At 41.6% G+C, this 16,391-nt stretch overlaps 1 protein-coding gene across 1 annotated transcript in view; it reads right to left on the bottom strand.

Moving 5' to 3' along the window:
* The window catches only part of tnfaip8l3 (tumor necrosis factor, alpha-induced protein 8-like 3), a 65,196-nt gene extending 49,018 nt beyond the window's left edge, over nt 1-16,178 (bottom strand). The window contains exon 1 of the mRNA XM_068017626.1: nt 15,940-16,178. Within this exon, the coding sequence (XP_067873727.1) occupies nt 15,940-15,985 (46 nt within the window). The 5' untranslated portion in view covers nt 15,986-16,178. The remainder of the gene's footprint in view (nt 1-15,939) is intronic.
* Nucleotides 16,179-16,391: the final 213 nt, after the last annotated feature.

Raw genomic sequence — 16,391 nt, forward strand, 5'->3', positions numbered from 1 at the left:
GAACACAACCATGACAAGCAATTGTTCCTGGGTAAGCATTAGAAGATGTTTCAAAGTTAACTAATTGCAACCTTAGCAAGTGTTTCTTTTAAAAGAACCTACCCAAGTATGGTGTCACTGTGATAATGTCCATCTGTTACAAGAGCTCCGTGCACCCTACATCTGTAAGAGTTTTTAAAATGTAAGCATTTCCTGAAATAATAGCCTGGTATGCAAACCAATAAACATTGTGGCTTTTGTGTGAAGAAACTACAGAATAAACCAATAGTAACATTGCTTCTACAGAACTCTTACCCCCTTTTAAACTCCTCAAGACTGTAGGCTCCCAATCAATCCAGCTGAATGCAATAGATATTTAGCAATATGACACATATTTCCATACACCACAGGAATGGTGGCAATCTTTAGCAAAAGGTGACAATTCAATTTGGTTGTGCCCATTAGTTGGCACCTCAATGAACTCCAATATCAAGAATATTAAATCAAATGGAAGTGGAAAGGTTGACTGCGGAGAACATCACTGTGGAGCACAACAACAGATTTTCAGAATTGAAAAGCCACACAGAATTTCTAATTGAATGGGAAAACTGAGTATCAAACAATTTTGTCAAAGAGTGCCAATGAGGATCTTTGGGATCCCAAAAAGTATAAAAAGCAAAAAGTGCCCATTTATTTTATGAGCTGTGCTCTCAAACCCTGTTAGATTTCCTTGCCACCCTGAATGCCAGGGTAATATCAATTTGCCGTGTTCTGTCTCCCCACGTGGCTGGTGACAGCAGTCCTCAAGCTCGGTGAAGGCTACTTGAATCTTAGCAAAGTCTTCAGTAGGGTGCCCATTATCTGCCACTAATGTAAAAACCACATTAACACTGCCGGATGCTTTGGTTGTACAAGGCAAGGATTTGGTGCTAGCCGCATTAGAACATCATTAAAAGAATGAAGAAACCTTTATCAGTTAATTTTTTTTTCAGCATGCTTCAGTCATGTGTTGAACTGCATGTACCAATTAAACATATTTGTCTCTAAACTGCTAGAATCTGGCCCATTAATAAATTATTAATTATGGGACCTTATTGCCAGAATCTGTGAGCAGACAGAAAGCCAACTTGCTGATTGTATAAATCTGAGTAGCTACCTTGAAAATCTTTCATCTCCAATCTCACTCTTCCTAGTTAGACCATTAAAACAATCTTTCATCCTAAATTTCAAATTAGCTTTGACGCTAATTAGATATTTTGGAATTGCATTTAAGCTAAAAGTTACTAGATTAATAGTTCATGGTCAGGGCATGCTCCCCACTGAAAAATTAAGTATGTTCCAGTGAAGAAAGGTATTTGAAAATCCAAAATCTGTTCAGTTGTCCTAAACGTCTAGTCTCATGAGGCAGAAAACATGCAGATGAAATTCACTATATTTTCTGAATGTTAGTGATTATCCGTTAGAAGCTTTAGTGCTAGTTCAGTGACTTTTATGTTAATGTTTACACAGTTGATTTTGCTGAAAAATATAAATATAGTTGACGTGAAGCCCAAGCGATATGACTGTTTCTCCTTGTGGTTGTCTCATATGAGATTCCATCAAGCTGGTCACATAGTCACTGCCAAGTCATGAACTGATATTGGCTTGGACGATTTTACATTGCTCTGAATCTAGTATTATCAACAGTCTCCAAATTAAACACCTTGAAATAATTACCACTAATGTGAACATCAATATGTTTGTTATTGTCATTTGAAAAAATATATTTTTGTAAGTAGTGATATCATGGGGCAAGGAGGGGACTGCTCTGAAGAACTTACTATATCTGGTGGCTGAAGTAACAAGCACAGTTGAACCTAAAATGACCTTTTAAGTGACGTTGGGGGTAAAATCCCCTTTTTAATGAGAAAGAAGAGAATGCGTATTTCCCCCTGTAATTAAAGACCTGTTGATTTTTTTCTTCATTCCTGGGAAGTGGGCATCGCTGGCAAGGCCAGCATTTGTGGTCCATCCCCAATTGCCTTTGAGAAGGTGGTTGTGAGCCGCCTTCTTAAACTGCTGCAGTCCATATAGCATTGGTACGTCCACAGTGCTGTTAGGGAGGGAGTTCCAGGTTTTCAACCCAGTGACAGTGAAGGAACAGTGATATAGTTCCAAGTCACGATGGTGTGGGGCTTGGAGGGGAACTTGCAGTTCCCATGAGTCTACTGCCCTTGTCCTTCTAGGTGGTAGAGATGGCGGTTTTGAAAGGTGCTGTCGAAAGAGACCTGGTGAGTTGCTGCAGTGCATCTTGTAGATGGCACGCACTGCTGCTATTGTGCCCAGTGGTGGAGGGAAATTAACAATCTGCTTTGAAACATGTGATTTCTGAGAATGCAACTTTTGGCAACAAGTTGTTATATAATGCTCAACCTAAGTGTCCTGCTTGACTCTGAGCTGAGCTTCAAGCCCCACATCCAATACATTGTCAAGTCAACCTATTTCTATCTGTTTAAATTCCGACCTCACCCCCATTGGTGTTGGAACTCATATCCATGCTTTGTCAACTCCAGAATCAATGATCTCCCAACTAGCCTCCAAAATCTAACTGTCCATAAACTCCAATATCCTAACCTGCACCAAATCCTGCTTAGCCATCTCCCTGTCGATCTTCATTGATTCTCTGTCTCTCAGTACATCAAATTTGGAATCCTCACTCTCATCTACAAATCCCAACACATGCTCATGCCGTTCTACGTTCCTCCAACATTACATCCTTTCTTGCACTCTCTGTTCTTCTAGCTCTGATCTAGTGTTAGCTCCCTTCTTATTTCTCTACAATTTACCACTGGTGCCACAGGATTCAGCTATCCTCCATGTACACTCCAGAACTCTCTCCATAAACCTTTTCATGACAGAACCTTGCGCCTTTGCTACTTACAGGTTGAGGCCTGATTCCTGGCTGTGAAATGCCTTGATTTATCACATTAACAGTGTTATATTAATATAACTGCTTGTAGTTGTGGAAAAAATAGACATTCTCTTGTTTTAATCGATGAATTTTATTCCCTTATCTCCACTGGTCTTAATTTGGCTTAATGTAATGTCAGGCTCAATAATTCTTTGATGCCAATCCCCCACAATGAAGTCAACATTGTTTTATATTAAAGAATTTTGTTTAAACTAAGTCAGAAATATCCAACAATCCACTATATTGTCTCTTGGCTACAATTTTTTCTTTCCTTTTTAGTCAAAGTTCTGTATCAAGTCAACCAAACTCAATTCAGCAGGAGTTCATGAAGGTGGAATTTGGCCAGAGAATTAGGTTTGACTAATTCTGTCTTCTCTATTTTCGCCAAATTACTTTGATTAATTATTGCCTAGCTTGAAGCCTGAAGCCAGACCTTCCAATTGTTTGGATAGCTTTAGAATGATCTAAATTCAGAACTCAAAAGAGTCCAGCTTAGTTCCTTTTAAAGTGAATGTATGTAGGGAAAATACTTAAGCGAATAAACAGAAAATGGGGATGGGGATGGGGCTGAATGGTGATTGCAAAAATATATTACTAAGTGAATTAAAGCTAAATAATTCCCAGATATTAGGGAATTACTAAGGCTGTGGATGACTGACGTACTTTTACCATACACCAATATCCCAACATTTTAGGAGACGTGAGCACAGAGCTGGGTGGTGACAATGATGGTTTGAGAAAGGAATGAGGCTCTTAATACCTTACCCTAAATAATAATACTTCATATATGACCTGAATAATTGAGCATCAGCAGGCTATTTGGCTGTGGGTCATAGTTGAGCCAAATACTGCCTCGTGGAATAGAATCATAGAATGTTTACAGCAAAGAAGGAGGTAATTCAGCCATCATGTCCAATGCTGGCTCTTTACAAGGGCAACTCAGCTAGGCCCACTCCCCCACCTTTTCTCCGCAGCCCTGCAATTTTTTTCTCTTCAGATAATTATCCAATTCCCTTTTGAAATCCACGATTGAATCTACCTCCACTACACTCTCAGGCATGGATTCCAAATCCTAACCACACGTTGCCTGATAAAGTTTTTCCTCATCTCGCCTTTGGTTCTTTTGCCAATTACCTTAAATTAGTGTCCCTATTTCTTGACCCTTCTGCCAGTGGGAACTGTTGCTCTCTATTTACTCTGTCTCGACCCCTCGTGATTTTGAACACCTCTGTCAAATCTCCTTTCAACCTTCTCCAAGGAGAACAACCCCAGCTTCTCCAATCTATCCACGTAACTGAGGTTCTTCATCCCTGGAACAATTCTCGTAAATCTTTTCTGCACCCTCTCTTATGCCTTCACATCCTTCCTAATGCGTGGTGCCCAGAATTGGACACAATACTCCAGTTGAGGCCTTACTTTGTAAAGGTTCACCATAACTTTTAACTTGTAAAGTGCTTTGTAAAGGTTCACCATAACTTCCTTATTTTTGTACTCTATGCCTCTATTTATAAAGCCCAGTCAGAAGAATAAAAAAGCAAAATATTTTTTAAATGGTGAGAAACCTTTAAATGTTGGTGTTCATAGGGATTTGGGTGTCCTTGTGCATGAAATACAGATAGTTAACAAGTAGGTGCAGCAAGCAATTAGCAAGACAATGGTATGTTGGCCTTTATTGCAAGAGGGTTGGAGTACAAGAGTAAGGAAGTCTTGTTGCAGTTGTACGGGTCATTGGTGAGACTACATCTAGAATACTGTGGTTTTGGCTCTGTTCATAAGGCCTGATATACTTGCCTTAGAGGGGGTGCAATGAAGGTTCACTAGATTGATTTCTGGGATTAGAAGGTTGTCCTATGAAAAGATCGACTAGAATGGGCCTATACTCTCCGGACATTAGAAGAATCTGAGGTGATCTCATTGAAACATATAAGCTTCTGAGAGAATTTAACAGGGTAGATGTTGAGCGGCTGTTTTCCCTGGCTGGAAAATCTAGAACTATTCGGCATAAGCTCAGGGTAAGGGGTCAGCCATTTTGGACTGAGATAAGGAGAAATTTCTTCACTCTGTCATGGGTGTGTAGTTTTTTTCCTGTTAAAAACTAAGTAGGGGGGGTTGTGTGCCTTTAAGGCAAAGAGAAGTTTTTATACTCTCTGGGAACAGTGTGCGAGCTGCAAGTCTGACCCTAAGCAACAGCAAGAGAGAGAGGGCACGTGCTGTATTGTATCAATTTGACTGTGAGTAAAGACTGACTAGAACACGTTTGATCTGGCAGACCAGCGAAGTGTGCTCTCCCTGAAGGAAGGATCTGTCTCTCTCTCAGCAGAAAATCTACATTGGCCTACAGGCTATGTTTCACCTAAAGAGAAAAAACCCCTGGAAAGGAATCTTTGTATTGTTGGAGATAGAAAATTATTTTTTACTTCCAGTCTCTGAGAAGTCTCTGCCTCAGTAGTGACTTTCTGTTGCCTTTCTGGGCGTTCTAGAATTCTCAGGAAAGTTTCCACTCTTAGACTGCTAATTTAAAAATCCAAATAGACCTGTTGCTATACTCCTTGTTGAAAGATCTGTGTGATGCCTGCTGCAGCCGAAGTGCTTTGAACACCTATCCATTACAGACTGTTCGTCAAACTCACCTGGAGATTTCGAGTGGCATCTGACTATTCGACTCTGGGACACTTCATCGCTCCAGGAATGTAATCCACCAAGACTTACAACCCAGCAAGTTCCCCTCCAAGCCACACACCATCCTGACTTGGAACTATATCGCCGTTCCTTCACTGTCGCTGGGTCAAAGTCCTGGAACTCCCTAACAGCACTGTGGGTGTATCAACCCCACATGGACTAACAATCCAATCATGCACTGCAGTGGTTCAAGAAGGCAGCTCACCACCACCTTCTCAAGGGCAATTAGGGATGGGCAATAAATGCTGGCCTGGCCAGCGATGCCCACATCCCATGAAACGAATAAAAAAAATCCAGTTATTTTATTATTCCTAAGAAACAGCTCTAATTTAAAACATCATTTTTAAAACCGGTTAACCATTGGTTTTTGAATGAATGTGTATGTGCATGAGGGTTGTCAGGAATAAGAAGTTATAAAATCTTTTCGGACATAGATTTATCTCAATAGTGTTTAAGATTTAGTTTATTAATAAATAGTTAATTTGTTGTTGTTTAAAGATACCTGGTTTGGTGTGTTTTATTCTGGGGGTTAATAAAGTGTTTAATTTGGCAAATTTCCAGTAGGTGGGAAACTTTAATAATATGCTGTGACCTGTGGAGTCATTGGACTGATTTGACAGTGCATTACTCCTGCCTCGGTCTTAACAACTCAGAAATCTGTGAATTTTTTGAGTTCTCTATCCCCAGAGGGCTGTGGATGCTCTGTTGCAGATTATATTAAAAACTGAGTTTGCTAGATTTTGGGACTCTAAGGGAATCCAGGGATATGAGGATCAGGTGGGAAAGTGGAGTTGAGGTCGGGGATCAACCAAAATCTTATTAAATGGCGGAGCAGGCTCGAGGGGCTGTACAGCCTACTCTTGCTGCTGTTTCTTACATTCTTATATTTTCAAAACAGGATGGTGTGCGACTTGGAGATGGTGGTGTTCCCACATGCCTGCTGCCCTTGTCGTTCTAGATGTTTGGGGTTATGGGTATGTGAGGTGCTGTTGAAGAAGCCTTGGTGAGATTCTGAAATGCATCTTATAGATGGTGCAAACTGCAGCCACATTGTGGTGGAGGGAGTGAATGTTGAAGATGGTAATTGGGGTGTTGATTAAATGGGCTGCTTTGTCTTAGATGGTGTCGAGCTTCTTGAGTGTTATTGGAGCTGCACTCATCCAGGCAAGTGGGGGGTATTCCATCACACTCCTGACTTGTGTCTTATAGATGGTGCAAGGGCTTTGGGGAGTCAGGAGGTGAGTTTCTCAACACAAAATTCCCAGCCTCTGACCTGCTCTTGTAGTCAGTTTACTTATGTGGATGGTCCAGTTAAGTTTCTGGTCAAGGGTAACCCCCAGGATGTTGATGATGGGGGATTCAGCGATGGTAATGCCATTGAACATCGGGGAACATTGTTAGAGTCTCTCTTGTTAGAGATGGTCATTGCCTGACATTTGTGTGGCGCAAATGTTACTTTCCACTTACCAGCCCAAGCCTGAATGTTGTCCAAATTTTGCTGCTTGCAGGTACGGACTGCTACAGTATCTGAGGAATTGCGGATTGAATTGAATCCTGTGCAATCATTAGCAATCTTCCCCAGTTCTGACCTTACGATGGAGGGAAGGTCATTGATGAAGCAGCTGAAGATGGGCAGGTGGTGGCATAGTGGTAATGTTACCTGACTAGTAATCCAGAGGCCTAGGGTAATACTCTGGGGAATGGGTTCAAATCCTACCACGGTAGATGGTGAAATTTGAATTCAATTAATAAAAAATCTAGAATTAAAAAAGCTAGTCTAATGGTGACCATGAAACCATTGTTGATTGTTGTAAAAACCCATTTGGTTCACTAATGCCCTTTAGGGAAGGAAATCTGTCGTCCTTACCTGGTCTGGCCTACATGTGACTCCAGACCCAAAGCAATGTGGTTGACTCTTAACTGCCCTCTGAAATGGCCTAGCAAGCCACTCAGTTCTAGGGCAATTAGGGATGGGCAATAAATGCTGGCCTAGCCAGTGATGGCCACAAACCACAAATGAATAACACTGTCCTGATGATTGGTCTCCAACAACCACAACTATCTTTCTTTGTGCTAGGTATGATTCCAGCCAATAGAAAGCTTTGCCTCTCATCCCCATTGACTTCAATTTTGCTAAGGCTCCTTGGTGCCACACTCGATTAAATGCTGCATTAATGTCAAGGATAGTCACTCTCACCTCACCTCTGGAATTTAGCTCTTTTGCCCATGTTTAGACCATGTTTAGGCTGTAAGAAAGTCTGGAGTCAAGTGGTCCTGGTGGAAATCAAACTAAACACCAGTGAGTGGGTTATTGATGAGTAAGGGCTCAAGTGTTAGCACTGTCAACAAGATCTTCCATCACTTTGCTGATGATTGAGATTAGATGATAGGATGGTAATTGGTTGGATTGGATTTGTCCTGTTTTTTTGTGGACAGGGCATAAATTTTCCACTTTGTCGTGTAGATGCCAGTGTTGTATCTGTATTGTAACAACTTGGCTAGTTCTGGAACACAATTCTTCAGCCAGAGTGCTATTGGGCCCGCCATAACCTTTTCTGAATCCAATGTGTTGAGTCACATCTTGATATCAAGTGGAGTGAATTGAATTGACTGAAGACTGGCAAATGTGATGGTGGAGACCTCAGGAGGAGGCTGAGGTGGGTCTACACTCAGCACCGCTGGCTGAAGATGGTTGCAAATGCCTCAGCCTTGCCTTTTGCACTGACATATTGGGCTGTACCATCTATTTGAATGGGAATATTAATGCATGCAAATAAATTTACCTGGGAATACTCCTCCTTGCTGTTTGTAGTGTACATTAATGATTTAGATGTGAATATAGGAGTATGATCAGTAAGTTCGCAGATGACACGAAAATTGGTGGTGTTGTAAATAGTGAGGAAGAAAGCCTTAGATTATAGGACGATATAGATAGAAACATAGAAAAATAGGAGCAGGAATAGGTCATTTGGCCCTTCGAGCCTGTACCACCATTCAATACGATCATGGCTGATCATCCAATCTCAGTACCCTGTTCCCACTTTCTCCTCGTATACCTTGATCCCTTTAGCCCTAAGAACTATATCTAACTCTTTTTTGAATATATTTAATGATTTGGCCAATATATTTAATGATTTATATATTTATATATTTAGATGGGCTGGTAAGATGGGCGGAGCAGTGGCAGATGGAATTTAATCCTGAGAAGTGTGAGGTGATGCATTTTGGGAGGACTAACAAGGCAAGGGAATATACAATGGATGGTAGGACCCTAGGAAATACAGAGGGTCAGAGGGACCTTGGTGTACTTGTCCATAGATCACTGAAGGCAGCAGCACAGGTAGATAAGGTGCTTAGGAAGGCCTATGGGATACTTGCCTCTATTAGCCGAGGCTTAGAATATACGAGCATGGAGGTTATGATGGAGCTGTATAAAACGCTAGTTATGCCCCAGCTGGAGTACTGTGTACAGTTCTGGTTGCCACACTATATGAAGGATGTGATTGCACTGGAGAGTGTGCAGAGGAGATTCACCAGGATATTGCCTGGGCTGGAGCATTTCAGCTATGAAGAGAGACTGGATAGGCTAGGGTTGTTTTCCTTAGAGCAGAAAGGGCTGAGGGGAGACCTGACAGAGGTATGTAAAATTATGAGGGGCATAGATAGGGTAGATAGGAAGAAACTTTTTCCCTTAATGAAGAGGTCAATAACCAGGGGGCACAGATTTAAGGTAAGGGGCAGGAGGCATAGAGGGGATTTGAGGAAATTTTTTTCACCCACAGGGTGGTTGGAATCTGAAACACACTGCCTGAAGAGGTAGTAGAGGCAGGAACCCTCACAACATTTAAGAAGTATTTAGATGAGCACTTGAAACACCATAGCATACAAGGCTATGGGCCAAATGTTGGAAAATGGGATTAGGATAGGTGCTTGATGGCCGGCACAGACACGATGGGCCGAAGGGCCTGTTTCTGTGCTGTATTACTCTATGACTCCTCCTGCTAGCTGCTTAGTTATCCACCACAATTCACAACTATATATTTACTACATATATAAACAGGGAGACAGGGAGAGTGATGTATTCCATTGAGCATCAAAACTTCATGCTGATTGCCAACAAGAAATAATTCTTTGGCTTCAGGCCTACACTCCATGGTAGGCTCCAGAATTTCTGCACTCCATGGGCTAAATTTTATGAGGCCTCCGGCATCGGAGGTTGTAGCGGGGGGTGGGGGGTGCCCCAGACAATTTTTCCAGGAGCGGCCCGTCACGATCCCCAACACCAAGAAGGCCTTGCCACATTTTACTGGCAGCGGCAAGGCTTCGGTGCCGGCCTCCCACCCCCGTCACTTGGCGGCAGGGCCTTCATTTGAATATGTTAATAAAGGTTAATGCATGCAAATAAACTTACCTGGTCCCGATGGCCGTCCCATGCCGATGTTTGGGCTGCCGGCCGCAACTCGCGCCTTTCGAACTCTGTTCGGAGTTCCGAGGTGTGATACTGGTGGGGAGGGGGGAGGTGTAAGAATTTCAGGGCAGGGGGTGTTGGGGGAGCGGGGAAATCTGCTCCGATTGGTTGCAGGGATGGTGGGAAGGGGTTTAGGGTCAAAGGTAATAAAGTTCGGGGGGAAGGTACGTGAGTGAAAACTCACTTTTTTGGGGGGGATAGGACAAAAAAATCAACTGATTATTCATGGGGTGGGAGAGGGGATTGGACATGTTAATAAAATTTTATTTCACATTTTCACAACCCTGTCTCTTTAAACCTTTAAATGGCACTGAAGCTACATATGGAGTTAGCAATGCCTTCTTAGGAGGTAAGTTCATTTTAAATGACAGTTTTAGAATTTTAAGCTAATTATGTAAAATACTCTAATCAGTGAGTCATTGTATGAATAAAGTGGAATCTGATGAAATGGACCATTTACACAACTTATGGACCTGTCCAATAGATTGTCAGTGCTGAAGGTGGACAAAAATAGTATTACATGAGAGGGAAATTGGGAATAAAACCATGATACCAGGCAATGAGTGGTTATCCAGGAGGAATAGTGAGACAATAGCAAAAATAGTTATAAGCAGCTCTTCCGTCAAAAGGCAAGATAGTTTCCTTGCAATATTCACTGTGAGTCCTAAACTGCAAGTTTCCCCCCCAGAAATCAGAGTTTGGGACTTAAACGAGTAAGTGAAAAATATTCTGTAAAGGGAGTGCAAGCAGCTAGAGGTCAAGGTTCTTGTGTGAAACAGCAACATAGGGAGGAGTGAGTTGAAGGTCCTTCATGGAGAATTTCAGGTGAAAGATGAATGAGAGGACCTCCAAGGTAAAACTCTCAGCATTACTCTACAAGCCAAGTGCTGGAATATTATGGAAAGGTAGAAAGGCAGGTCAGAGCTGCAGAAATGGTGTATGATAAACAGTTTTACCTTCCTGGGGCACAGTGATTACTTCTGGGACATGGGAAGACTATATAGATGGGACAGTCTTCAACTAAACTGAGGTGGTACCTATATTCCAGTAAATAGGTTAAGTAGGGCAGTTTTTAAATGTTCAGGAAAGGATCAGGACATGGAGATCTATAAAAATAATCTGTGAAATGTGAACAAATTGATGAAATACTAAAAAAAACGCAAGAACAATATACCTTCAACCATAAAGTAGAACAGCAACAACTTCAAATATGTCCGAAGATAGCAATGATTATAGCAAGACGTTGGACCATTAAGAAATGATCATAATTTCAAATTAAGGACGGCAAAAGAAAATGGGAAATTCAGGTAAATCTTTTTCAATTAAAGGCCAATAGACACGTAACAAAGGGATGTTGGAACAAGAAACTGATAAAGGAGTCAACAAACTCCTGTCAGGAAATAAGGTTCAGAGTTATTAGGTTTAGGTATACATCGAGGTAATCTTGTGAGAAGTGGGATGGGTAGGGTAGGTGGTCCAATTGTCTACTCCCACCGGCATATTGTGGCTATGTTGCTACGCCAGGTCAGAACATACTTATGCTATTATGCAGTACTTAAATAATATATCCTGAGATAACTAGGTGGCAAAGTGAACTTGCACATCGTTCTTTCATGTCTACTATATTATGCTTAAGCAAATTGTGGAGATGAAAACCTCCTCTTCGTCAGCTGTCAGGCACTACGGAGAGGAATGCTCTTCTGAGATTTATGGTAAGGCACATTGGTGGAGCAAAGTAGGAGATTTACATGGTGACTAACCAAAATATGCTCAATGGTGAAGCAGCATCGCTCACTGCTGATCTTCAAAGCTGCCCACAAAGATCTAGCGATCTCAGTGGTGTGGATTTCGCTCCCCCCCACCCCGGCAGCAATTTAAATCTTGCGCCAAGTCAAGGCGATCTCCAGACGTTCAGCAGCAGTGATGTCAGCAAGCAGGATAAGCATCCAATCACATTGAACTATTCTCACAAACAGCAAACCAGGAAGTTAAAAGCACTTTATCCATCATTTTTAATCTAAATTTTCAGATAGTGAAATAAATGATTCTGATTGGATTACAATAGAAGCTAACATGTCATAAGCTTTAAAAAAAAAGTAATTATTTAAAAAATATATGGATTCTTTTTATAACAGAGAAATTTGACATTATTAGGCAGGTAACCAAAGAGGTAGGCTTTAAGGAGCATCTTAAAGGAGGAAAGAGAGGTAGAGTGACTGTGCCTTCAGCTGCCCAGGCCCTAGGCTCCATTAATCCCTCCCTAAACCTCTCCTTGGGACCAACATTGAAATATGTGGACGAGCTTCTCCAAATTGGGATCTTTAGCTGCTTTGTTATTGCATACTAGTGCCTCGGGCATACTAGTGCCAGTGGCAGATGAGCCACACAGAGCGGGCAGCAACAGCAAAGTAAACTTGCCAGCTTTACAGAAAGAAAGACCACTTTGATTGGCAACTTTATCCTCAGCTGCTTGGGATGAAGCATAAAAGCTGCTTTTATTCACCATCCGAAAAGGACCCGAGTTCGACATGTACCGAAACACAGCAGCACTGACAACTTAGCACTCCCTAAATGTTGGTCTGGATTCTGAACTCAGGTCCTGGTGTGGGACTCAATGCTTTAACCTAGAGAAAAGGGAACTGCTAACAGAGCCACGCTGGCATCACAGTGAAAACCTCAGTCATTTAAGAACAAATTAGATACTGTAATGGGGAGCTCACAGGGTTCATCTGGATGAATGGGCTGCATGACCTTCCTCATCTGTACTTAACATGTGATCTTGATCATTGCTTCACTTACTTGTGTTCTTGCCAGAATGAAAAAGATGCAAGGATCTCCCTCCCCCTCCACTAACCCCCCAAAACTGTTTTGACACTTTTTCATGCAGTCAGAGCCCCTTTAAAAACGAATTAATGATGTACAAAATATTTACACTGCACTAAGGTTACTTAAACACAATTCAGCTACAAACAATGGCCCCAGATGTTTCCGCTGCAGCATGACAGTTTATTTATGAACAACTAAATCCCTAGGAAACTGAAAGAGATAAAGCATGTGGTTTATGGGCATCATGCATCACTGCTGGAATTTATTTTTTGGTTAGCATTTCCACAAATCTAAAAAGGCACAGGACGGAACTTAGATCTGGGCAATGAATGACTTGCGAAGTGATGCAGTAAAACACATTGGAGCCTGCAGAACCTGTCTGTATTGTGATCTGATTGTTCACTTGGATGGATTTCTTCTAGTCATTGCATTTCTCTGCTTTATACTTGCAATAGCTTTTTTTTCCCAGTCAGATTACCAAATGGAGGAAAATGCATGCCAGTGCCTATTTACATTGCTGGTGGTAGAGGTGCTGGTATTTCCGAATTCATCCCATTTACACTACAGTGTGGATTCCGAACACCCATGGCAGCATCAGAAGAAAGGCAAGTACTTTGCACGTATGCCTCTGAGTCTGAAGGTTGTGGGTTCACAGCCCTACTCCAGTGACTTGAGCACAAAATTGAGGCTAACAATTCATTGCAGTACTGAAGGAGTTAAAGGTGCTGAGTTTGGGATGTGACATTAAACTGAGGCCCTGTCTGCCCTTGTAGGTGGATATAAAAGATCTCATGGTACTGTTTTGAAGAAAAGCAGGGTATTCTCCCCGGTATCTGAGCCAATATCTATCCCTCAACCAACATCATGAAAACAGATTATCTAGTTATTATCACACTGCTGCTTGTGGGATCTTGCTGTGCACAAATTAGCTGCTACATTACAACAGTGACCACACATCAAAAGTAATACATTGGCTGTAAAGCGCTTTGGAACATCCTGAGGTCGTGAAAAGAGCTTTATAAATGCAAGTCTTTCTTTTATTCATTGTTCCTTACTGCAGAAGGGAAGGAACTGCTGCAGCTGGCATAGGACAGTGACATCTGGTGATACCAAGGATGATGGTTTAACCTGCCCTCCTTGTGCCACATTCCTTCCTTGAGACAGGGGAAGTAACCGCTTTACAAGGTGCAATAAAATATGAATAGGATAAAGTGCAGCCCATTCATACAGGCTGGCGTGAATTACTTAAGCTGAAATTGCTTGTAGCATTGGCACTAACTTATGTCAACAACAAGAACTTGCATTTATATATCACCTTAAATGTAGTAAATATGTCCCAAGGCATGTCACAGAAACACTATCAGACAAAAAATTGACACTGAGCTACATTAAAAAGATATTAAGACATATGGCTTGGTTTTAAGGAGTGACTTAAAGGAGGAGCAGAGGGAATTCCACAGCTAACTATAATGGCCAAGGCAGCTGAAGGCACAGCCATATATCCAGATCTGTTTATTGGCTCACTTTTAAGGAACTTTATATTGCAGGAGTGCAGCCTATTGTAGGCATGTGTGTCTGCACTCCACGATGTGAAAGCTTCAAAATTCAGGGAACAGACAATATCATAGTTCAAGGATACTGTGAGCCTCCGAATCTAACATGAGGTTAAAAGAACTGCTTTAAATTAAAATTAATGAAGGGGACTGACCCCTGAATTTTAGTCACCAGCAAGAGCCCAGAGTGACCAGTAGGCAGTCAAAAAGTAAAAGAGGGAGGCAACTGTGCCGAAGTTTTATTGCCCTTGCCAAAAGTGTAAAATCACAAGTCTGAGTTGGACTGCCATTTGTGTGACAGGAAGTGACAATTGACTCACCTCGGCCTGTTCACACCAGTTAGTGAGTGCTCTGTCACTGGCTTCCAGCTGGTATAAATCTGGCATCAAGAATGTCAGTTTTGTTTACTGTGGACTAAGATTGCATAAATAACAGCACTTTGCATTAACAAGTTTTTTTTTACCATGAATCAGAGAGAAGATTATAACCAATGCAAATGACTGAGATTATTAACTAGGGTCGATAACTGCCCGGTACAGCAGGTGTTAATTGCTGAACACAATTAATCATTAACAAGGCAGGAAATCCTGCCAAAAGGAATCAGTACATTTTCAGATGGGCATTAACACAGAGTGGAATGGATCCCAACATTTGCTAGTTCCGAAAAAAATGAATTGATCATTATCTCCTGGTTACTTCCCCTGCCCACCACCCTCCCCTAACACTCAGAAAGTGCGGCCATCTCTTCCTTGCTGATGTTCAGCAACAAACAGACAGACTTGCTTGACAATACAGATGTTTTATTCTAAAGCTGTGTTGCGAATAGAGAGTCCCTTTGAAGAGCTGGAAAACATTATTTGGCCAAACCTGGCCTGTGATACAAAGACACAATAACAGCTTAATGCAGATGTTAAACTGCTTTTGCCTTTTATCCTTTAGTTAAGGGAATTCAATAGCCGTGAAAAAGAAATAAGATTTTCTTTCCAGCTCCTCGAGAAATTGGGGTTTTTCCAATCTAAGAAATTCATTCGAACAGTAGATATAACTTTTTTGTTAAAAGCCCCCAACACACATCCACTGATTCCTCTTATGATGAATTTGCACAGACTCTTTGGCTTGGCTGAAAGACACTGTGAGAACAGTGTAAAATGTTACTCACAAGTTGAGAAATGAAAAACACAAATAATAGACTACACAGGAAGTGGAGTTACATGCTGAAAGCTGCCTCTGACGGAGCTGAGTGCATTTTTCAGTGTATTCTTCTGTTACGTTAGAAACAGCAGTGATATACATTTTACTTAATGAAGCAAAGAACAGAAGAAGACAGAATACTTATTTAAATGAGCCATTGTTGTGATCTTATTAATAACCATGCAACAGGTACTGCGCAGAGCACTGTAAGGTCACTTATGCCTAATAAGGTTTCAGTAGTTTCATGAAAATGATATAAAGTCCTTTCTCAAGATTAAAAGAAACCTTTTTACCTGAAGAAAGATCTCCTTCACTCAGTTCCCCAGATTCCAAATCCATTTTTGTTCTAAAGCTCTCCTTAGTGACTGGCAGCTGGCTACTGGAGTGAACTCTTCAGCTTAGTGCCTGCTGCATGCAGACAGCACAGCAGACAGAGCCACTGCTGTAAGTTAGAAGCAGACTGATCCTAAAGTGAGTCAGCTCTGGGCTCTCTGCCTCCCAGCTCTGCCTCATCATCTCTCCTTTTTTTTTTAACACACCACGGAGACTGGGCTGCTGGGTGATTGGCTGTGACGTCTAACTGAAGACCATTCTCTAAAGGGACTGCTTGATGTGCAGGAAACTAATCTGAAGAGCAGAACTGCTTAAGTTCCTCTTACATGATCCGTAAAAAAAAACATAAGCATTCAAATGATTGAATGCAAGCTGCTCAGAGGAATAACGCATTGAGGATTCAAACTGACTA

Source organism: Heterodontus francisci, chromosome 38 (assembly GCF_036365525.1).
Source record: "Heterodontus francisci isolate sHetFra1 chromosome 38, sHetFra1.hap1, whole genome shotgun sequence".
Classification (NCBI taxonomy): Eukaryota; Metazoa; Chordata; class Chondrichthyes; order Heterodontiformes; family Heterodontidae; genus Heterodontus; species Heterodontus francisci.